The 23,835-nt window shown below is 34.7% G+C and overlaps 2 protein-coding genes across 5 annotated transcripts; both read right to left on the reverse strand.

The window, feature by feature from the left end:
• Nucleotides 1-5,243: 5,243 nt before the first annotated feature.
• LOC149422788 (D-aspartate oxidase-like) lies at nt 5,244-23,464 on the reverse strand. 4 transcript variants are annotated; one of them, XM_089633962.1, is made up of 7 exons: nt 23,434-23,464; nt 15,619-15,821; nt 12,132-12,255; nt 10,696-10,841; nt 10,370-10,526; nt 8,126-8,297; nt 5,244-5,950 (listed from the first exon to the last, which is right to left on the reverse strand). In XM_089633962.1, exons 2-7 carry the CDS (start codon nt 15,816-15,818, stop codon nt 5,727-5,729), a joined length of 1,023 nt encoding a protein of 340 aa, XP_089490088.1. In that variant the 5' UTR covers nt 15,819-15,821; nt 23,434-23,464; the 3' UTR covers nt 5,244-5,726. The 4 variants fall into 4 exon arrangements, with proteins under 4 accessions (XP_089490088.1, XP_089490086.1, XP_089490087.1 ...); XM_089633960.1 differs by lacking the exon at nt 23,434-23,464 and adding an exon at nt 20,255-20,406; XM_089633961.1 differs by lacking the exon at nt 23,434-23,464 and adding an exon at nt 20,255-20,355 and having other exon boundaries at nt 15,619-15,832.
• On the reverse strand, nt 20,489-23,385 carry LOC149422789 (SRSF protein kinase 1-like). Its single transcript, XM_089633958.1, has one exon. It carries the CDS (start codon nt 23,236-23,238, stop codon nt 21,460-21,462), a length of 1,779 nt encoding a protein of 592 aa, XP_089490084.1. The 5' UTR covers nt 23,239-23,385; the 3' UTR covers nt 20,489-21,459.
• Nucleotides 23,465-23,835: the final 371 nt, after the last annotated feature.

Here is a 23,835-nt window from a genome sequence, read left to right on the forward strand (position 1 = left end):
ACATAACAAAGTAAATTATTATGTCCATTACTAAACGTCGTTTTTATCCTAAATTTAATTCTTACACAGAAATACGTAAAAATAAAATCCTTCAAATACATAGTATCATTTTGAAATTTCACATTTTGTGTTTCGCTATTTTATTCTGCAATGATATTATTTCTATTGGAACTTTCTAAATAATATAGTAGTCTCATAGAGAGGTTATACGTTTGTCATCGATGAAAAATCTTCCTTCTTACATGTCTTGTATGAAAACGAAAAAGATGAAGATATTAGAATGATGACGTCACATATGTACAACCTCTCTTCGGGACTACTAAATATATTGTTTTATCCATTAGTACAAAGCAAAAAAAATATGCATGTATATTCCTAACGATTAGTTATAGTAGTATGTATTATAATAGAAAATTTATAAGAAGATGGGGTTCAAAATATATATATTACTACTTATTAGTAATTACAAAAAAAATAATGGTTTGCTGGGCTCACCTTCAATCAATGTGCTAAAATAAATTAACATGCCCTTATTTTTTTACGAGATGTGCATGCATGTTAAAAGAAATTTCTTTAGATGAAACTTTGTACAGTTAGTCTACTTCTATAGAAAGGGAGTTTATATATAGTTAGCTTTTAAATTAACAAAGCTTTTTATTGAGATTGTATTAGTTAGGTTCTGTCTTAATAACACAAGAGTTTTAGCGGAGATTAGAGCTATGAATAATGTAACAGTATTTACTTTCCATAGATTTGTCCACAGAATAAATAATCTTCCCAGAGGAAAAAATGAGTGTGAATTACGAGGAGGGGAAAGGGGCGAAAGTTGAACCACCATTGATAGTTTAGAGGCACATTTGTAGGGAAAAAGTATTTACTTATAAATGAAATATACTAATAAAATATAATTACTATAAAGGATGGCTTAAAAAATACATATTCAAACTAGCTGTCCTCGGTGTTGCACGGGCTCTTTGCAGAATTTGAAATTTCATGTAGACAATGACCTGCCTCTTGTTTTGAAGGTCAAGTGTGGAAAATTTCATCAATCTCGGAATAAAACTGTAGATTTGTATAAAAATCAAATCCATGCCGACTGCCTGCTGCAGGCGGGGCCATCTTAAGCTGTGAGGGAGCCCCTAACGACGGAACTAGCCACAGGGCACAGGCACTCTACAAACTCTACGCTGATTCTGAATATATAAGTTTTATTATTACATGCAATATCATTGTACACAGTATGAATAAATCATTATTTAACCATAGGAGACTTAAATGCCCTGTGATTGGTCGGCGGGTTCTGACAGAACTTAGGCCGCTCCCTCACGGGTCAGTCAGCCGAATGCATTAAGAATGCTGGAAATTTTACATGACATCGTGCAGCATGGACTGGTCACCATTGCGGTATAATTTTTTTTAAAGAGTACTCATTGAATTCTTATTTTTATTAATTAATTATTTATTTTTGGATTTGTTAATTTCATACTGACCAGTGTCTGAATGGCCTTACTGCTAACCAACAATTCTAGGATACATATTATTTGACTAAGAAAATTATATTTATAAAAAAAAACAAAAAACACTCGTGCTTAATTTAGAAAGTGAATATTAACAAAATATAATTTCTGGAATTCCTTTTTGTGTGTAAATTATTAGAAGTAAACTTTATCCGCATAATAAAATTAAACAAAACCAAATATTTTACTAGAGTATTTAGTTTTACAATTTTACTGTTTCGTAATTTAATAGCCATATTAATAGAGCTATGTATAAACAATACAAATTGAGTTAAATATCAGATACAATTATTCTGTCGAATCCAAATCGCAAACAAAATAATGCTGACGAACCCTACTTAACATCAACCGTTGGAAATAGGATGAAGAATTTTCCTTAGTTCATGCCTGTACTTTCTGTGGTCTGTGGACCTGTCTTATGAAGTTTTTCAGTATTGGAATTTTAGTAATGCATGTATTATTTGTAGTTCAATATGTATACACATTCATCAATACTCTGCGCTAGTAAGTAGGCGTGTATGTAATAAGTAGACATCGGATTATATGCATTTTGCATATTTTAACCTTTTTCGTCATAAGTGCATATTTGAGTCTTTCTTGGACGTTAGTGCATATTTAAGCCTTTTCGGACATTAGTGCATGTTTAAGTCTTTCTTGGACATTAGTGCATATTTGAGCCTTTTTGGACATTAGTGCATGTTTAAGTCTTTCTTGGACATTAGTGCATATTTGAGCCTTTTTGGACGTTAGTGCATATTTCATTCTTTTTTCGTAATTAAAGCCTACTTTAGCCATAAAATTGTTCAATGTATGAACTCTTAAGATTAGAAATGATGAAAAAAGACAGGAATGGTATGTTTTTGGGAAACATGTTCTTATGTTATTTTCTTCCAAAAGTTCTCTGTCCACCACAAAAACAATTTCTCAAAGAAACGGTTCAAAAGACATTTTCGTGTTTGTATTGCATAATTTAACCATATATTTTGGCGTTGATAGTGCATATTTGGGATTGTTAGTGCATATTTTGGCATTGATAGTGCATATTGCATATGTGTCCATTTTTATAGTGCATATAATCCAATGTCTAGTAATAAGACATCAAAAAACTTATTTTGCTCTCATGATATTAAACAAAGTAAGTTATCTGATATTATCTATTGCTAATTTCGGATAGGCGCTGGTTCGCAAATATAAATGTCAAATATATTTCTTCCAAGATTTTTGGCTTCGTAAATATTTTTATAAACAATTCAAAATATGAGTTGTGAAAAGTTTATGTATTTTACATTATTTTTTAATCTAATGATAAGACAGTTTTTTTTATCTGTTTTTATTATATAATTTGTAAGCTTTTTGCTCATCCCGTCCAATGAAGATCTGCCATCAAAATATTTTAATTGAAAATTAGTTTTTCTCCATTATTTATTGTTGAGCCTAAATTTCTAATTCTGATTAAATGCTACTTGAAATATTTACAAAAATGTACTTATATTAAGTTTTAATTTCTCGTTGCAATACCTATCTAACATTATATTATCTTGTAGGTACCTTTTAAAATATGGAATGTCAAAAATGTGTCACACATTTAGGAAAATTGCAATAAAAACATGAGTTGTGATATTATATTGAAAGGTTTGATATATCCTTTTTTGTTTATATTAAGTTAAGTGTATTATTATTAAAAAAGCATAATTTTTATATAAGGTATTAGGACCAGACCATACAACATAAAAACTTCTGAATATCAAATTGAAACTAGGTATATATTTTTTTAAATTATATTTTGATCACAGAATGTAAACTGTACACTAATAGTGTAGTATATAAGTATGTAGATTTCTTTTTCATGGTTACCAAAAATTATAATGTACCTACTACTAGAAACTATCCAACTTCACTGCACTTTCTATACTCTTTTTGGACTAAACTACATACATAAATATATATAGCATCTCGTCTTATTTTTTAACAGTTAAATAAATGTTTCTTAATTTTATGTAGCTTAGTGTAAATGACATTGCGAGATGAAAATAGTTAAAATAGATAATGAAACTCCGTTGGTTTATAAATTACATGACATCAAAAAATGTTTTACCCCCGATACAGGGTGCGGCAAAACAGGCAGTGCAGTTTTGAAGGGCTATTAAAGAAATGGGGTTTATTTTATTTTATTGAGTACATCACGCCGTTTTATGCATCAAGTCCTGAAAGTGACATCAGAAAGATAATCGCCACCAGCAGCGATACATTGATGAAAGCGATTTCTAAATTTTTCGGCCGCATTTTGGCACATCTCGACGGGTATAGCGGCGATTTCCTCCCGAATTCGATCCTTGAATTCTTCCAAGGTGTGAGGCCGATGTTTAAAAACATTCAGGTAGCTTCACAGGAAGAAGTCGCAAATTGCAGCCAGAAGACCTGCAGGGTGGCAACGAAAGAACAGCCATTTTTAAGAAACGTCAGAATGGCGAAGCCCCGGTGTTGTCTGATCAAACCATGGTAACGACTGACCCGACAAAATGAGACCCCTCCCAGGTTCCTACCCCCACCACACGGAATGCACCGACCCTTCAAAACTGCACTGTCTGTTTTACTGTATCCTGTATTATATTATATTTATTCTGGTCCTAAAAACCTCATAATAGGTATTGACTGGAAGTGTTGTGTTTGTTGATATTATTGATGACATTTTTTTGATCTAACTCTGTATTAATTTTTTATTTATTTTGTCCTGTAATATCCATTTTTATTTTTTGTTTAAATCATTCATTCCTCTCTAATTATTGTAATTTTTTAAAACTATTAAATGTTATTGTACCTAAAAATATTTTTTTTATTATCAAGGGCAAATTCATATCAATGACGTTACAATATATATAGACGCATTGTAAAAATCTCAAAGTGGCAAGCAAAAAGTACTTCTATTGTAGTACTATCGATTTCACAGTTTTAGTACTAAACTGTCACATGTCGTGCAAGTTCGTATGCTACCTCTAAGTAAATTGTAAAACATTCGGGACGTCTAAAAACTGCAAATACTGACGATAACATTGCTAAACTTCACCAAATAGTGTTAGACGACTGCTGAATTAAAGTGAGAGAGATAGCAGAGGTTATGAAAATGTCCAAAGAATGTGTCTGTCACATATTAAATCAAGATTTAGACATGAGAAACTGTGCGCGCGTTGGGTGCCGCGTTTGCTCACGTTAGACCAAAAACGTGTTCGAATGAACATTACCAACGCTCTGTTGGTGCAGTTTAGGCGCAATAAATCCGAGTTTTGGCGCGGATTAATAACTGTAGATGACACTTGGATACACCATTATACGCCCAAAACAAAAATACAGTCAAAACAGTGGACTGCAAAGAGGGAACCTGCTCCAAAAAAAGCAAAAACTTTTTCTCGGCTGGGAAAGTGATGGCGACTGTTTTTTGGGATAGTCATGGAGTTATCTTAATTGATTAAAAAGGAAAAACCATTACAGGAGCATACTACGCATCATTACATGACATCTTTACTGAAGGCAGAAATTGCGGAAAATTTATATTGTGAGACAATAACAAATCTAGATATATTGTAACATCATTGATTTTAAAAACACATTATATATATTTATATGGAATTTTATTTTTTTAATACTTGCATATTACATTTTAGATTTATAACAAAAAATAATAACAATTAAACAGTAAAATAACAAATAAAAACAGTATACCCAGTGACAATATATACGGGAGGTATAATCGAGTTATACATACAATAATAATTATTATTTTAACAATTAAAAACTTATGATTGTAAAAAAAATTATATAATAGGTAATAATCAAAATATCTCCAATATTTTCTTTAAAAAAATTTGAAAGAATTAGAAACAAAATAATTTAAGAATGATGATATCAAATAATTTCAATTGATATTTTTTTAAACGAAAATCAGCATAATTTTTTGGATTTAAGTTAGTCTTTTTTAAATAACAAAAATTAAATATGTAGATCATAAAAAATATTTACCTACTATTAGTTAACAATTTCATTTAGAATAGTCTTTTTTAATGATGATTTAATTTAATTTAATAAGTATTTTACTGTCACCAATATGTGTACAGTTCTTTCCATCATTCGAGTAACCCATTTTGAAATCGATGGATTGGATGATTGAAAAATAATTTCGATTATCGACTCAAAACATATCGACGTAGACACATTTTACAGTTTGCTATTAGAGTTGGTCATCAGCATTTCCTTGGCTATCCTTACAGCGTGTTTAGCCGTGCCCGGGGCACAGGTGACCCCGTAGCCCCCGTGGCCGTAGCAGTGCACTACCTTCACCTTGCCCCCCTTCAGCTCCAGCCACTCCCCCTCCACCCGCACCGGCACGCGGTGGGGCCGCAGCCCTACGGCGTGCTGAACCACCTCCGCTCTTCTCAGGGCTGAAAATATGTGTGTAAAATATTAATAATTATTTGCCAATTTAATATGCGTCAAAAAATCACGGCAGGTTTGAAGGTCACCGCAATGGCTCGAGCACAATCGCCCGGGTAGCAGGTAGCGGAAAATGCCAAATTTTTAAAAATAATTTTTTCTAATACATTTGATTTTATTATGGAGGTGGAGTTGCAAAACACCTTTTACCAATTTTTACTGGTTTTCATATACATTGCGGAAAAACTCACAAACCAAAATCTAGGAAATGTAAATATAAAGGATATGACCATTATGTCATTCTCGAATTGAATATGGAATGATAGGATGGGGATCTGCCATATCTAAGTACATAGATAACCTGAATACAAATCAAAAAGGATTCATAAAGACCATACTGAAAGTACCCATAAGAACGCCTTCGATTGAAATTTTAAATAGTAAGCCCGGGTTGTTTCGGAGAAATTGAATAATTCATCAAATTTCAACGTTCATTTTCAAGTTCTGTGAAAGATTTTTTCAAGTTCTGTTTTTATTTCAGTTTTGTCAAGCAACTAGCCTATAATGATATAATAACGGAACTTGAATAGGACTTTCACAGAACCAGAAAATGAACGTTGAAATTTGATGAATTGTTCATATTCTCCGAAACAACCCGTCCTTAGTATTTTATGCCAAGATAATTTTTTGAAACTATTCAAAAATACAGAATCCTCTACTAGACTGCGTATCCATCAAACTAGATCCAACTCCCACAAAACTAAAATAATTAAAATTAAATAATCAATTTTAATTAACTAATTAGTAATTTCAATTAACTAATTAATTTTAACTAACTAATTAATTTTAATTTAAAAGTAATTCATTGATTTATTTTTTTCCGATTTTATGTCCGGGTTAAATCTTCCCCACAGGAAAAACTAAACCCTTCCACACACTTTTCCACAAATGATCATCTAGTCAATCCACATTATGCAAGTGCATTATATATGCATAATAAATACAAAACAATACAAAAACAACACGTCAACTCACCAGAGATCAAATGGGAAAATAATTCACCGACTCCAGATATTTTCATATCAGAGGGTATTTTAAATTTTCATTTTTTTTTTTTTTTTATAAACTTCCGATTTTGTTGTCCAGGTTAAATCTTCCCCAAAGGAAAAACTAAACCCTTCCACACACTTTTCCACAAATGATCATCTAGTCAATCAACATTATGTAAGTGCATTATGTAAGCAAAATAAATACAAAACAATACAAGAACGACACGTCAACTCACCAGAGATCAAATGGGAAAATAATTCACCGACTCCAGATATTTTCATATCAGAGGGTTCGGCTCGGTAGAACTTCTAACAGGGCCTATAAATCCTACTGATCCCTCAGCATAAATATTTAAAAAATCTTTCGTTATTCTACATGTATTCAAAATGACCGACATTTGCTTCTTTAAATATAAATTTTTTGATAGATCTAATACGCCTAAATTTTTAATGAGAGAGCTAGGTATAATGCCAGTAGCCGAAATAACGAATGGTAATATTTTTATAGTCTGAGAATGCCAAATTCTTTTTATTTCATTTCCTAAATCTGTGTATTTTCTTATTTTTTTATTAACAATATATTATTATTATTATTTAGATATATTATGGCATAAAATGAAAATTCTTTTATATTCAAAACAGTTTTTCGTAGGTTTTCAAAATTTCCAGAGTGGGTTTTACAAATCCACAAATCTTTTTTTAATATCTACAAAATCAGTTAGTGGCGACCTTTTAGTAGCCGAGTGGTCAAAAAGCGTCATCAGTCATCTCAGGTTCAATCCTCGGCTAGCGGAGATCTCCATCAATGCACAAGCAGTATTTTCTGCTTATACTGATGGAAGGATGAGGAATTCAAATATTGTAAGGGTATTCGTACCTACTTTTTTAACCCCTACATTTGTAGTGTTGAAGAATCATACCCATGCACGGCACGAAGCACTGCAATTGCAGTGTCGACCTCATACATTCATTTTACCTTCGTATTACCTATACTAGTTAGTTAAATACAAAAATAAATAAAAGTAATTTTATCATTTTGTAGACTACTTGTTACGAACCTTCGAAAATGAACAGAAATTTGAAGAGCATGCAAATAGTTGAAATGAACAGATAATTGTGGCGCTGTATTCTTACCAGGCAGTAGTTCTGAACACCTGTCCATGATGGCAGCTGCGTCATGTTTGCAGACACTGGTATTGTAGCTGTCGTACTGGCGAGTGCCGCCCAGAGTCACGCTGCTAAAGCCCGGCAGGACGTATGCATCATAGTCCCCATAGAATGCCGTCTTCACCCAGGGGGCTTTCACCTGGTTGAGGTAAAAGATGATTCATTCAGCTGAAGTGAACTAGTTCAACTATAATTCAGTGAGTTCCTAGTCAATGCGAAATCACTGAGAAATAAACCGGTAGAAGTGTGTTGTGAGCGTCGCTGTGTGCCTGAAGTAAGGTAAATATTTTTTTGGTGAATTTTATTATTTAATCCATTTTCTAAATACATCTATTTGAATTTAGATTTTGTTTTCGTTAATATTTTAAAAGTCATTTTAAAAGTTCACAGCAGTTTAAGAGCCAGTCCCTGAGGAGGAAGGTTAAATCCTCAGACAAACAAAAAAAAAACTACTTTAAAATTGGCTATTAGCCGGCCCAAGAGATGGCGCAAGTAGGTCGAAAATTGAAAATAGATATATTATAATTAAAAAAAAAATTGTTATCGAAGGAAGCAAACACTTTGTGGCTTGACATTATTACACAAATGAAAGAATATCTTTGTTTTAAACCACTTTATTAAAGTTATATATGTCGACTGGTTTCGGTTGAACTCAACCTTCATCAGGACAGTACAAATATAAACGAATGACAGTACAAAAAATAAAAATTTATATTTGTACTGTCCTGATGAAGGTTGAGTTCAACCGAAACCGGTCAACGTATATAAATTTAATAAAGTGGTTTAAAACAAAGATATTCTTTCATTTGTGTAAAAAAATTGTTTTTACGGCTTGATTTTTTTTACAATAAACGTGAAATTATTATTATTTCGAATTGCTTAAGCATTTTCAAGTACTTATTGCAATTTTTTCCTTGAACAAATAATAAATTTTGTTGGCCTCTCGACGAAAGGATTGAATTCTCTTGAATTGGCAACATATTATAACTAACCATCACGCCATTTCCCCGCATACTATTGTTAAAATTAATAATAGTAGATACCTTACTGTTAACTAAATTGATGGGTTCATGATATTTCATCAAAAAGAAAATTCAACACACCTTTAAAAAGTGATATAGAGTCATAAAAAGTGATGAAACAAAAACTAGGTTTGGTAGTTACCTATTGACTTTATATCACTTTTTGGAGGTGTGTTGAATTGTCATTTTGATGACATACCCTTTCACCAAAATGAAATTATTGGATTTGGTTACAAAATTAATTTTGATAATCTCTAAATTTAATATTTTACATAATTGCATTATGGTGGTCATTTTGCTGTCCAAATATTATTGAGGTGGAAATTTTGTGAACGGTGAATTCTTTGGTGCTCATTTAGTGTATAGTAAGCAATTAGAGTTTTAACTATCAATCAAGGATGTTTCACTTAATATGCTGTAGTCATTGCATCTGACCATTTCCGTTAGTATAATAGGAAGTGCCCACCACACGTTTTTATCAGAAATTTGCAATACTTATGTGACTCAAACCAACTATCAAAAATAGTTTGCAGGATGTGAATAATTTATTTTGATAATCAGTAATCTGTTGATTATATTACTATCAGTTCTGTGAATAGTTAGTAGACTTGGCTATTGAATAGAAAAAGGATATTTTATTTAGTCATTGAACCTGGCATCCAAAAAAGTATGTTTCTAAACCAAAACAGTTTTTTTATCTCTGAAATTACAAGATATGTAAGTAGTTACGTAAATATCTACTTACTTAATTATAAACCATATATTATTTTTATCTTCAAATAAGGAATTATACAATTTATCAAAACAAACATCACTACCTCAATTATAATTCTTTTTGCAAACATTCTTCAGGTAGGTAGGTAGTACTATACTGTTGAAAAATTGCGAATAAGTCCAAATAAACACAATGATTTCACATTTGGAAAAATAATCTTTACTGAACCATTAAAACGGCCACCATCTTGAAACGGATTGTACAAACAAACAGACAAATGAAAAGCAAAACGGTAGATTTAAAACAGGGCTTAGCTACGGTCAGTCAACTACATTATGTGGTCTTGTTTTTATAATTTTAGACACCTTCATAAATAAACCACTCGACACCTTTAAAGGCTGCAACAGCAGGGCTGTTATGGAAAGTTACATGAACATGATAAGAACAGATATTATTATATTTGAATTGTTTTACCTTTATAACTTGCCCCCTGATGGGAACGAGATGCATATCATCACACAATTGACGGGATCCCAATCCGGTACAATTCATAATAATGTCATAGTCGTCAGATATCTCGGAAAAGCTTTGAACCGATTGCATTTTAATAACACTTCCATTAGCCATTATTCTACAAGTAAAACAAAAATGTTATGAATCATGTCTTCTTCCAATGACATAATATTGTTAACTTAAAGAATATTGAATTGAAACATTTAAGAAACATAAATATATATATAGAAATATGTAATTGTTCACTCCCACAATAATTTGTTTGAAAAGAAAGATGTAATTTTTACTTCTTGGTAGCCCACGGCAGGAATAACTTGGATTCAATAAGAAGTGATGAGAAGAATGATCCGTATTTCCACCCATCTCCGCACAATTTAAGTTCATCTTCTGTGGCCTTTCGGTAAATTGGCACAATGTCCTCAATCAAGTGATTCTGAAAAAAAATTATTATTTCACTCTTAATACGCAATATTTTACTTTCAAATAAATGGATTTAGCTTTATTAATTCAAAACATGATTATGTCGGGGGAGACGGAAAAATACGCACTTTTAATTTTAATTTCGTTTATTAAGTCACTTACGCGATATGTCAATTAGTATGCGGCGCCGTTATAGTCGCAGCCGACGGCGACTATGTTCATATCAAGAGTTGGATTATATTCATAATATCGTATTAGAATTAAATCACAAACGAGTCTATACAAACCTAGCATAGCCCACAAACTACTTGAAAACTGGGATATAACTCTAAAGGGGACGCGAGCAGGCGTTATTAAATGTTCCCCAACATTTATAGTAACTTTTAGTAATAATATAACTAAATTCAAGTATTACTTCAAAGTAAATATTCCATATTTACCGTGAAGCGGAATTCGTAACCTTTACCAAAAAAAATATAAAAACTACTGTTTTTAAGTGTAATAAATACAAACAAATATTACCTCAATTGTATGATCACTTCAACACAATATCAAAAATACTAATGTCGGTTATGTCTGCCTTTTCTGAATTTTCGAATTTGAACCGGGATTTCCTTTGAATTTAAGTGTCAATTTCAAAATTAGAACTGATTGTTATATACCAATAAAGTTCCTACCTATAACAATATTTTATTACCAGATTTCATCTGTAAAAAAATATTATGTACCTAAAAATACCAAAATTAAATTAAACTATTTTTATTTCTGAAATCACAAGATTTGTAAGTAGGTACTTAAATACCTATCTACTTAATTATTTTATAAATCATATATTTTTATTTATTTTCAAATAAGGAACTATACAATTTGTCCAAAGAAACACTATCTCATCTCATCTGCATAAATTTCTTAATTACCTACCTATAATTTAAATAAATCCTGTAATTTTTAATGGATCTCTGCTAGATAAAGATGGCGGTGGCGCTAGTTGTTATACTAAATAATAGATGTATCTAAAATGATGTGGTAAACCACAATTTTCTGTTGGTGACAGATTACACTTTTTTTCACAAATTGCACAAAATTATTTGTGGTCACCTTGCAGCTGGTTTTTGCGATCACTACTCAATCATTACTCATAACTTTCAAATTGTTCTCTTTGCAAAAATGCTTTACAAAAACATAACAGTTTTTTTGGTACTGTTCTTCGGTCACCTTGTCAGTCGTTGTGTAATATTGCTACAAATCTAAGCCAAGAAGATTGCGTAGTTCAATGAGTAGAAAATAATTATGTGTAAGTTACCCTGACGACACTGGGATTGACTTTGGAGAACATGTAAGCCGATAGCCTCGTCACTCCTGCTGTTGGCGCTTCGGAAGACTTCAACATTTCACTCCAATGGTCCCAGGAGTTGTTAATCCATTGCCTAAAGAAGGAATGAATTATTTAATTATCATCAGGATTTCAATGGTTCTCTCACTTAGTTGAGAGGCCTTTGATTGGAACAAAACGAATGGTGTACCATATTTTTTTATTGTTATTGTGTTTAATTCCTAGAACTATTTTAATTATTTTTCTTCAATTTAAGTAATAAAGGTAATAAAGGTCATCTCGAAACTTAGGTCGAATGCAGCGGCAGGAATCGATGGAGTAACACCGTGCATTCTTAAAACCTGTAAAAAAGAACTAGCGGGGCACCTAACCCAACTTATCAACTTTTCCATAGGCTCGGGAATATTTCCAAACCAGTTAAAGCCAGCAAAAATTATACCAATTTTTAAAGAAGACTGCAAGAAGTGAATTTCTAACTATCGTCCAATATCGATTTTATCGGTATTTTCAAAGGTGTTCGAGTCAATTATCAAAGATAGACTGATAAAATACATCTCTAGCAACGATATCCTAACACCACAGCAATATGGCTTTCGGAAAAACTCCAATACCCAATGTGCCACCTTCGATTTCATTTCTAACATTCAGCAGTACATAGACCAGGGCGAATATGTGGCAGCCATATTATAGATCTGAAAAAAGCCTTTTTCACGGTAGATCATGAAATACTTCTACAAAAAATGGAACATTTGGGAATAGTCGGGAAATCTTTAAATTTGCTCCGAAGTTACCTAGCTGATAGATTTTGCCTTGTCGATAACGGAGGGAACCTAAGCGGCTTTGGAAAAATCACATGTTGAGTGCCACAGGGCTCGATTCTTGGACCTCTACTTTTCTTACTATACATCAATGGTATAACTAAATGTGGCATCTCGGGAAAACTTCAACTTTACGCTGATGATACTGTGATTTACTACCATTGTAAAAATCTGAAGGAACTTGAAGCTCTAATGAATAAAGATCTCGCAAAGCTGGCTAAATGGCTTCGATTAAACAAATTAAGCCTCAATGTTAAAAAAACCCATTACCTTACTTTCGGAAAAAAAGACAACATGGGTATGAATATCATTCTTGGAAATGAAAAGCTACAACATGTTCAAGTAACGAAATATTTGGGGTTACTCATAGACTCTAACCTCTCGTGGAACTCCCATGTTGAGAATGTAAATTCCAATATTTCCCCGATAACCGGTGTACTTTATCGACTCCAAGGTGTGCTCCCCACATCTTTACTGCGTGCAACATATTATGCAATGATCCACTCCCACCTGAGTTATCTAGTTAGTATCTGGGGAACCATTACCAAAAAAAAAAGTTCCGAAATGCAAGTAATTCAAAATAGAGCCGTACGTAATATATATAATCTGCCATGGGATACACATGTCAAAGATATATATACTCACAGACACAAATACTTCCTTTTACAGTCCTGCCAAAGTATAACATCACAACTGCCATTCTACAAATAATTCAACACTCCTTACACACCAACACTAAACCAGTCTTTAATTCTGACATACACCAGCACAAAACACGATCACAAAATCAAATACATTTATCGACATCTACTTACACGACCAAATTTGGAATTAACTCCTTACAATACATTGCACATAAACAATATAACGCATTACCTAGTAATTTAAAACTTCCGGCAACGAACAAAAAAATATTGGCAAAAGCTCTTAAAAGCTATTTCCTTAGCAGTTTCATTAATGACTAACACAATCTTTCTCTGGAACTCCATAATAACATCTGCGTTTATTTATTTTAATGTATTTTATTTATTTGTCTTGTCCTTTCTAATGTTGTCTTTCCCGAAATGAATTTTATAAACTCACTGGGAATAATAGATTATTACTTTGTTAAAAAAAAAAAGTTAATTAAATTTAAGTGATATTTTTAAGTTCTGCAAAATACTCACAACATTATTAATTCATTTTCACATTGACGTAATTTTAGAGATGTGATAAAAAAAAACTAGCATCATTGATCTCTTCGACATCGGTACATAGCCAGGAAACACCCCAAAGCGGCCCAACACTTGTACAAGGTTGTACATTTTTACAGAATGGGTCGTTTCTAGGACTGATTGTGTGGAATCATTTGCCAGCCTCTGTATTTCCTCCCTCCTACAACCTGGGACTCTTCGAAACCCATGTTTACTTCATCCTCTCCTCAAAAAGACCCCCCACACAGCATCTCTAAAGATGACAAAGGCCCTGAGGGAAATTGTTTTCCTCAAGACCTCCTCTGTGGAGTTAATGTAAAAAAAAAGCATGTGCCGTATGACAAACCTCTGTTTTCCGGCAATTTCAATTGCTGAAAACAGAGGTTTATTTAATTTGCTTTATTGTTATTTTTTTAAGTAGTGTACCAAGTTGGTACACATACATAATATCAGAGATGTGAAAAATGGGTACCCAAAACCATTTGAAATGCAAAATGGAAATGGGTCAGAACTTTTCCATTTGAAAATGCAAAATGCAAAATGCAAAATACCTATTTTCAAAATGCATTGAAAATGCAAAATGGTTTCTCAGGTCAAACAATTAAAATAATTATAGAATTTTTACACAATTTTGTCATTTAATAATGGACATCAATGTAGAACAAACATATTACATGATGGTAAATCCTTAAATACCACGACTACAGATTATGAAAACACAAAAAATTTGCGCGGGACTAATGTTGCCAACGTAAAAACATAGACACTGCTATCTAGCATTTAATATTACAGCGTCATGGCCCCATGTTCAGTATTTGAATCAGTATTTTTTGTAATGGTATCACTCAATTGCCAGGGCTCCTACCAGGGGGCAACTTGACAAATGTAAATTATATCTCATAGCGAGGTTGAGGACCGACAGATATTTGGGGCTTATGAAAAAAAGATGAGTTGAGATAGTAAGAAGAATGTTGCAAAAAAGCATTTAAAATGGAAAATGCATTGAAAAAAGCATTTAAAATGCAAAATGCAAAATGGTTTTTAGAAAAGCATTTAAAATGCAAAATACCCATTTTGCATTTTGCATTTCCATTTGAAATGGATTTATTTGAAATAAAGCACATCTCTGCATAATATAATATAATAAATTTAAGAGACCCACGTTGTAGGAGAGAGGAATCATAAGAGCTTGCAGATCATTCGACTTGAAGTTGTTGAGCATAGGAATAAATTAAAAGCACATTATGTCGTAAACATTATGAATGGGATTATCACCAGGTCATAGAATATTTGATAAAACTACAATAAATCAGATAAGACATGATTTTGGTTTAGAAATAAATTAACGACACCAAAACTTTACTAAATTGTTTGAATTCAAAGTGAATATAAATTCTTCTAGCTCTTGCTAAATGAAAGATTAAAAACTCATAGAATATGACTTGCTTGGTAATTTGTTGGTTTGGTCCAGTGAAGCTTGTCCCTGGCCTGAAGAATCCAGCGGCAACGTAGCTGGTGGTGTCGGAATCAAACTTCTCTGCCAGAATGGTGACCTTGGCTCCTCGTATCTCTTGTTCCAGGAACAGGGCAGTGGACAAGCCAACTATTCCTGCTCCCACAATGGCGATTTTTGGGGCATCACTCATTTTCTAAAAGAAATCTTTTTTGTTGTAAAATATTCAGCAAAATCTGGAAGGCTTAACTTCTTAACCTTCGGCATGCGAAGATGCAAAACAAAACTTTCTTTGCCACGAGGGGTGACTCTGTTACCCCACACATTTCATCATTTTATTGGCATTTTTTCTATTTATTTATAAACTATGTTAGTCCCCGGCGTTGCCCGCGCTATACATAGAATATTTCGAAATCATATGTAGACAGTAATTTTCCTCCTCTTTTAAACGTCAAGTGTCCAAAATTCCACCAAGTATTAAAATTCTCTTTTAAAGGTTGGGAAAAGAAGATGGGGGTAATTTTTCTAGATTTCGTGTAGAGATCTTCCTCATGTTTTGAAGGTCAAGTGTGCAAAATTTCATCAATCTCGGAAAAAAACAGTAGATTTGTGTAAAAATCGATGGCGGGCCATTTTATCTTACCCCCTCACGCAGTTTTGGTGAGTGCACGAGCGAGTGAGATGGCGCTCATTTCCTAAGAGGCAATCACTATGAGCATATAATGACAGAAACACCTGCAGTGTGGTTCCAGTGCACAGGAAATATTATTTGTGGCTACCTACATATTAAAAATAAAAACTGTTTCAATCTAGTACTTTTTTTAATGGTACATTAAGTTTTATAGGAATCAGGAATACAAAAAATTCCAAACTTATAAGGTCTCTATTTAAAATTATACATCAAGGATCGAGACATGTTTTCTTCAGTGAATCACAACCTTTTACAGAAGTATTCCCTCACTACATGCATGCTGTTGTTAACCTTCGGCATGACAAGATGCAAAACGAAACTTTGGGTACCATAAGGGGTGTCCTCACGCATTTTGTCATATTAATGCCATTTTCCCATTAATTTATACATTTTATTGCAAATTATTCTTACGGCTTATGCATTTAATGTGTGTTCATAAAATAATTATCGTAACACACAGTGGCGAAACTATAGGGTGGCAGGGCTGGAAAAATGCCACGGGCCCCGCGGGACACAACTAAAGGCCATACAGGTACAAATTCAAATAAATTATTAAGATTTAAACGCATTTATAAGAAAAGGATGTCGTTCAATTTTAGAAAGCATCTATTGGTTGCTGAATTTTTTGTCGCGGCAGTTTGGCGGCGCGGGGGCGAGCTAGAGACGCTCGGGATATTCCTGCATTTTGATAAGCATCAAGTATTGGACATCATTAAATCAACTGAAATCGCGTTTCCTTTCAATGAATGAAATTGTTTCCAATTTCAGTGTTTTGCAACCTGCCACTTTGCAAAATTTAACATGACGACACTGATCTCTTAAAAACAACTCTAGAATTTGTTGATATATATAAAAAGACATATCTGAATCATTTGCCAAGGAAATTCTCAGTTTTCGGTGCACCAGAACATGCTGATTTATTAATAATAAAGAATCATTTTATGTCGTGCAGCTTTCCTGAAGTATGTACTGCATTAATGTTATTTGTTACAATTCCTGTGACTACAGATATTTTATATACAAAATTATAAAAACATATTTGAGAAAGTCAATGGGACAAGACAGGCTACGTAACTTGGCTATTCTGTCTATTGAAAATTCAATGGCCCGATCATTAAACTTTGATGACGTTATTGATACTTTTGCAGAACAGAAAGCTCGTAGAAAATAATTTTATTAATAAATACCTTGTATAGACTATTTTTTTTTCTTCATTATACCTACATATGTAATACCTATGATTTTGAAAATAAAAATGCACTCAATATAAGTAATACTGTTGGGTAACTTCTTAAGTTATTTATAAAAAATTAATTACAACGCAACTGTGATTTTTACTGGGGGGGCCCCATCCAATGAATTTGCCACGAGCCCCCAATGGTATAGTTTCGCCACTGGGAGTAAACACATTTAATTTTATTTTAAAAAACTACTCATTAAGTTAGTACTTTAGTTCCTGCTGACAGTCAGTCCCATTAATCAACTTCTTGTCAGTCCGTTGTGTGTAATGTCTTTATTCCCTCACGCAGTTTGGTAATAGTAAAAGAGAGTGAGTGAGTAAAAGTTATTGTACGTGTAGACTACCCATAAACAAATTAATATGCGAATGAGATGGCGCATCATTTGTCTACATATTCTGCATGTATGGTTCCAGTGAGCAAGTAGTATTATTTTCGGCAAGGAATGTTACCTACAAATTTACGAACTATTTAAATAGTTTTAATCTAGCACTTTAATTTACTTTCCTTAATGGTAGATTATGTGTTTACGGGAATACAAAAAATACTAGTACTATAAGGCCATTATTTAAAATTATACAGGGGATGGCAAAACAGACAATGCAAAAACAGATAGTGCAGTTTAGAAGGGCTATTAAAAAAAAAATTGGCACATCTCGACGGGCATAGCGGCAATTTCCTCCCGAATTCGATCCTTGAGTTCTTCCAAGGTGTGAGGCTGATGTTTAAAAACATTTTCATTCAGGTAGCTCCACAGAAAGAAGTCGATAATTACAGCCGGAAGCTAAGTGGCAACGAAAGAACGGAATTTTCGAGAAACGAGCGGACGGTGAAGCCCCGGTGTTGTCCGGATCAAACCATGGTAACGACTGAAAACGGAACGACACTCCCGATACAATGAGACCCCTCCCATGTTCCAACCCCTACCACACGGTTGTACCGGCCCTTCAAAACTGCACTGTCTGTTTTGCTGCACCCTGTTCATGGAGGATAGTAATATTAAAGATTTTGGGTACCCCTGTTATCAGGGCCGGCCCTGAGCCAAACGGCGCCTTGCAAAATCACCTCAAGGGCGCTGGAGGCGATGTGTTGGTACTGTTAGGTGTTACGTATTGTCAGCCTCTTGGCGTTTTAATAATTTGGCACCCAGAGCGGGCTGCTCCAATTGCACCCTCATAGGGTCGGCCCTGCCTGTTATCAACGGAAGGATTAAATCCTTCATCAATAAATTGTAGTTTGGCATATTGTGTGATAAGAGTTTTTAGAACCAATCATTTATTTGAGTGACATCGCTAGGAACTTTATTGGATATTAATGAGATAAGATAGTAATACCCTCAGCAATAGCTGTCGAACTGTCGAAATCAGCCGCTAATTTGTATTTTATATCAATTTGATTATAATGAATCTCACAGGTGTGATAATATATTCCTAAACAAATAATAATAATACATCCTTTCCAGTAAAGTAACTACTGAGTCTGATCATCCGCTGTTATCAAATTCTGTAAGAATTATGTTATAACAATTCCTTGTTGCTATGCCCATAACGGAGACTGTATGCATGACAGTTTTAAAGATATTACCAATTGGTCTAGTCTACATAAAATTAATCAATGAGTTTATTTGTCTTTGAAGGTAATGCGGTCAGATCAATTTATTGATTTAAAGTTATTAGTCAAGATGCTTGTATGGATTATTAACAAGAGTCCTGATTCCCAAAGTGGGTGGCTGCCTAAATCTTTTCCCTGGTTTTATGTTATCTGGATGTGCTGAGCAACCTAGTAGCTTTCTGAATACATGCATGGTGAATTTTGTTGTAAATTTTTTTTTTTTTTTTTAAATAATAGATTTAAGATGATCGACAATATTAATGGATCTTTATTTTTTATGTACTTACTGGTTTTGGGATAGCGTCTAACCGGACAAATAACCAAAAACCAGTACTGTACTGGTAAAACCATTACGAATCCTTAACATTGAATAAATTGGAGTAGGCCAGGGAGATGAGTTTCTAGAACCAGGAGGGCAGAAATACAAGAAAGTTTGAGAACCACTGAGCTAGAGCTTAATGTAGGTAGCGACAAAGTAAAATCAATATCAAATCTGTCCTTTAAATACTTTCCTGTGAACACAATAATGAAATTATTTTCAGCATTTCACTGACCTTGAGCTAACATGCAAGGAATTCCTGCTTGATGTTTTTCTGTCAATTGTGAATATTGATGACAGCTGAAACTATGCAATCTAACAGTATTATAGATCTTACAAGGGCAAACCTGGAACTCCTTATAAGAGATGCAGTGTCAATTAAATATTAATGAGGCAATCTATATTTGGTCGCCTACCATTGTTATAGTCAATATCCCACATTGGAGCCATTGTGAATGCCAACACATTGGTGATTGTTGGGTGATAACAATTGACAGTGTAGTTATATCTACAAAAGTGGCTAATGTTATGAAAATCAATACACTGGAATTTGTCCCAATTTGGTTCTAACCAAAAAAGACCAAAGGCGTGGTTTTCCTGGTCTAATTAAAACTTTAGATAAAATCAATTTAGCACAAAATGGTTTTTTTTTCAAAACAATTCAAATTAAATAACTTGTTATTGAGGTAGGATAAACAACATGATTGAAGATAATCAATGAATCAGAGTGTGAATTATCTAATAAAAGTAAAATGTTAATTGATTAATACCTTTCTTTAGTTAAAAACAGCTGCCAAATGAATAAGCTCCAAGTTAATAATCTTTCGATCTGCGGGCCAGCTCACGAGACAAGTGCCAGTGTGGAGTTATTAATACCCACTACTAGGTGTAGGTACAACAAATCTGTCAGACCATATACACATGCAAACATACACAGCATTGTTTCAGGAGATAACACAAGATAATGCGAGGAATTGATAAAAGAAAAGAGAGGCATGTTTTATAAGATTTATTCATGTAAACTCGCAATTGGGTATATTTTTAATACAAACTGTCAAGTTGCTGTTAGTGGATCCTAAATATATTGAATATAAACCACCGAGGCTGCCCCACCACCACCTCTTGTCAGTTGTGGCAGCGCTCAGTATGAAATATCACTTCATGTACAAAAGGCAGTCTCCAGGAGAGGTTTACCATTAAAATACTGAATCATCATCATGTGGGACTAAACGCCAGTTACCTGTTACGTATGAAATGATTTGGTCTGTCTCGAGGCAGGTTGGTGTGGAAGTCTTGGATTCACTTGACTGGGATGCTACAACGCATGCGCTGGGACTAGCCGTGTCATTGGGGAGTGGAACCTTATAATGGTGTAAGATTATGCACTACAAAATTAACTTGTTTATAAATTGGACAACAATCTATATTGTCTATAATTTCAATACACATCACAAATTTCTCTAACGCTAGCTGTACAACCATCTAGTCCCCTCAATTTGTATAATAATAAATTCAAACTGCGTGAGATTTAAAAACTGTCGATATTAGTAAAATGTCCTATCAATAAAAGTATATACAATCGCTAAGTACTTGGAGAAACAGGGGGGCCCTCTCAGGTTCTCTCTCACTGGGGTCCCGCCAGAGACTGGGACTCGAGGGGAGTGGCCGTGATATCTCATCAACATAACACTATTACACAAACATAACAGACTTTTGTTATTAACATTTCTCTCACTTAACAAAACATGTTGTGTTTACGTAAAACTTACATCACAGAAATAAACAAAGGGAAAATATCACACGCACCCCTCTCCTTATGTCCGCAATGCACATAGAATTAGATTCCTACAAATGTGAAAGCGAGGCGTGATAAACAGAATGTGATGCAAACAAAGTAAGGCCTTTTCCGAGATTCCAAAGCTACAAATAAGGATACAAAAACAATTGATTTCACTTTCCTACTTAGAGAGCTCAATTAACACGACAGCCAGGGGTGCAGCAGGCACTCGGAGGCAGAGGCTCGGCGATTGGGATCAAAGTCCAACATCGGCTTCAGGAAGTCCGCAAACGCCATGGCTTCCTCCATACTCCACTCGTACTTCTCTGTCAGCACAGCCTCTAGTCCCCATGGCTTCAGTCCTGTGATGTTCCGCAGCTCTCCCTTCTTGTTGAAGAAGATCTTGGAGTGCTTCCCGGAGGCGGCTATTCTCTTGGGAATGTCTCCCAGGAGTTCTATAATATGAGCTAAGTGGTCCTCGTCGCGGCTGTAGCCGTCCCCTGAGTGCGGCTCGAACAGGTAATCTCCGGTGGCCAGCTCGAAGGCCATGCATGCCGTGCTCCAGATGTCGGCCGATGTCCCGTATCCGGCCCCCAGTAATACTTCCAGAGATCGGTACTGCCGGGTTTGGATATCCTCCGTGAAGTGCTTGAACACCCAGCATGCATTTCCTAGATCGGCTATTTTCACTTCAACGTCGCACGTGTCGAAGGCGGGGTCGGGCTCCTTCTCCATGGACTTGTCCAGAGCTTCGGAGAAGGTAGTGAGGGAAGGCAGGCCCAGGTCCCCTTCAGTCATGGGGGCAGAGTCCTCGGGGAGCTGCTCATTGTCGTTAGCTCCGTCCTCCTCCCTGTCCGGTCCCTCTTCGCCCTCTTCCGTGGGGGACTCCGGGGACTCACTGCGTCCGTTGACTTGACTCTCCTTCTCTTCTCCCACAGCTTCGGTGATGATGAGAGAGTGCGGGGAAGTGTCGTTATCCTGAGACATAGGGGCTGACTCACTGTTCTCCGACTTGACGGTGCGCTGCTCTTCCATCTCTTCGATCTGTTCCATCTGCTTCTTGAGGAGTTGGGAGTGTCTCTTAGCTTTCTTCTTTAGCTTTTTCTTCTTATTTTTACTCATTTTTGAATTGATAGCTTGCTCCTGGTACTCCTTGGGTGCGGTGCTAATTAGGGAGATGGGAAGGCGGAGACCCATGATGTGGAGCTGCATGGCTTCCGTGGCTAGTTTCCTGATGTATGTCTCGCTAACGCAGACCAGCACATTCTCGGGCTTGATGTCGGTGTGAATGATTTTACATTTGGTATGAAGATAGTCCAGGCCTTCCAGCACTTGTTTTATGATAGTTTTCACATTGGGACGAGGGATCCCTCTATAATTGGACTTAAGGATTAGTTTCAGCAAGTGATGCCCCAACACCTCGAACACCATGCAAACATGAGTGCCGTTAACTCCGGTTATTTTGAATTCATTTAGCATTTGAACAGTTTTATTTCGTTTCACATCGGTAGGATCACTTTCGCGCACGGCTTTGAGTATTTTAATTTCATCCAATGCCGTCTCGGTGAAATGGGGCGCGGACTTGACGACCTTGAGCGCGACGAAGCGCTTGTCGATGAGATCCCAGCAAAGCCATACAGTGGAGAAGTGCCCCCATCCTAATTTGCGTGTGACGCGGTACCGTGACAGGAAAAGATCGCCTATTTTGACAGGGTGGTAGCCTCCTTTGCAGTAATCCGCACTATCCTCCTGTTCTTCATCTTCACTAGCCGATGGGTCATCTTCATCTTCTATAGTCTCGTTGGAAGAGCTATGACTTGGTTCTAGGCGAGTCTGGTTACGGTTGTCGCGCACCCCGTTTCCTGGAGCTCCGCCACCGTGCTGATCGCTCTTGACTTTCTTCTTTCCTAGCTTATGACGCTTCTTTTTCGCCTGAATGGCGAGCACTCTTCTATTTACATCTGATTTGGAACTCATTTATGTACGTATTAATAACTTCGCCTATTGTAAAGAGTAATAATTGGAATTTATCTTTTCATTGCAGTGCTTTTGTTTGAGTATGGCGGCCGGTCGCAGACAAAAAGCGCTCATGGAATAATGTTACCATATTAATTTACATTTACATGTCAACTTGAACTATTTTTGGGAAAATTATTTTGATTCAGTACTTACGACGAAAAGATTTATGAAAATGGATACTCAAGTGATACACCGCGATGATTCGTTTTGCGCAAATTCCATCTCACATTAACTTATCATTACTATGTAATGTAGATCCTATTTTTTTTAGTATCTGATTTCGAAATGGCGGATTATAATTTTATGCAGCCCAGAAAAGTGATTTAAGTACATAAAATATTATCTTCTCATAATTTTAATTTTATTGAAGATAAAAATTTTGAAGATCAACATTAAACATTTTTCACTATTATTATAAATTCATAATTTATAACATATTATTAATCGTCGAAGAATCAAATTCGTTTATATTGCAGAATTGGAAACACAAAACAGGGCGCAATGTTACATTTTTATAATTTATACATCGATGTACAACAGCACAATAACATCGAT

This window comes from Hesperophylax consimilis, chromosome 7, assembly GCF_061612785.1.
Source record: "Hesperophylax consimilis isolate HC1 chromosome 7, BYU_Hcon_1.0, whole genome shotgun sequence".
NCBI classification, from domain to species: domain Eukaryota; kingdom Metazoa; phylum Arthropoda; class Insecta; order Trichoptera; family Limnephilidae; genus Hesperophylax; species Hesperophylax consimilis.

Bases quoted from the DNA above. Each gene is read 5' to 3' on its own strand.
- LOC149422788 (XM_089633959.1), bottom strand. From the start codon at position 19,951: ATGTGTTGGCATTCACAATGGCTCCAATGTGGGATATTGACTATAACA. The intron at 15,822-19,900 runs GTAGGCGACCAA...GATTTCTTTTAG, and splicing joins GGATATTGACTATAACAATG to AAAATGAGTGATGCCCCAAA. The intron at 10,527-10,695 runs GTAAAAATTACA...TTTTACTTGTAG, and splicing joins CTGCCGTGGGCTACCAAGAA to AATAATGGCTAATGGAAGTG.
- LOC149422789 (XM_089633958.1), bottom strand. From the start codon at position 23,238: ATGAGTTCCAAATCAGATGTAAATAGAAGAGTGCTCGCCATTCAGGCG.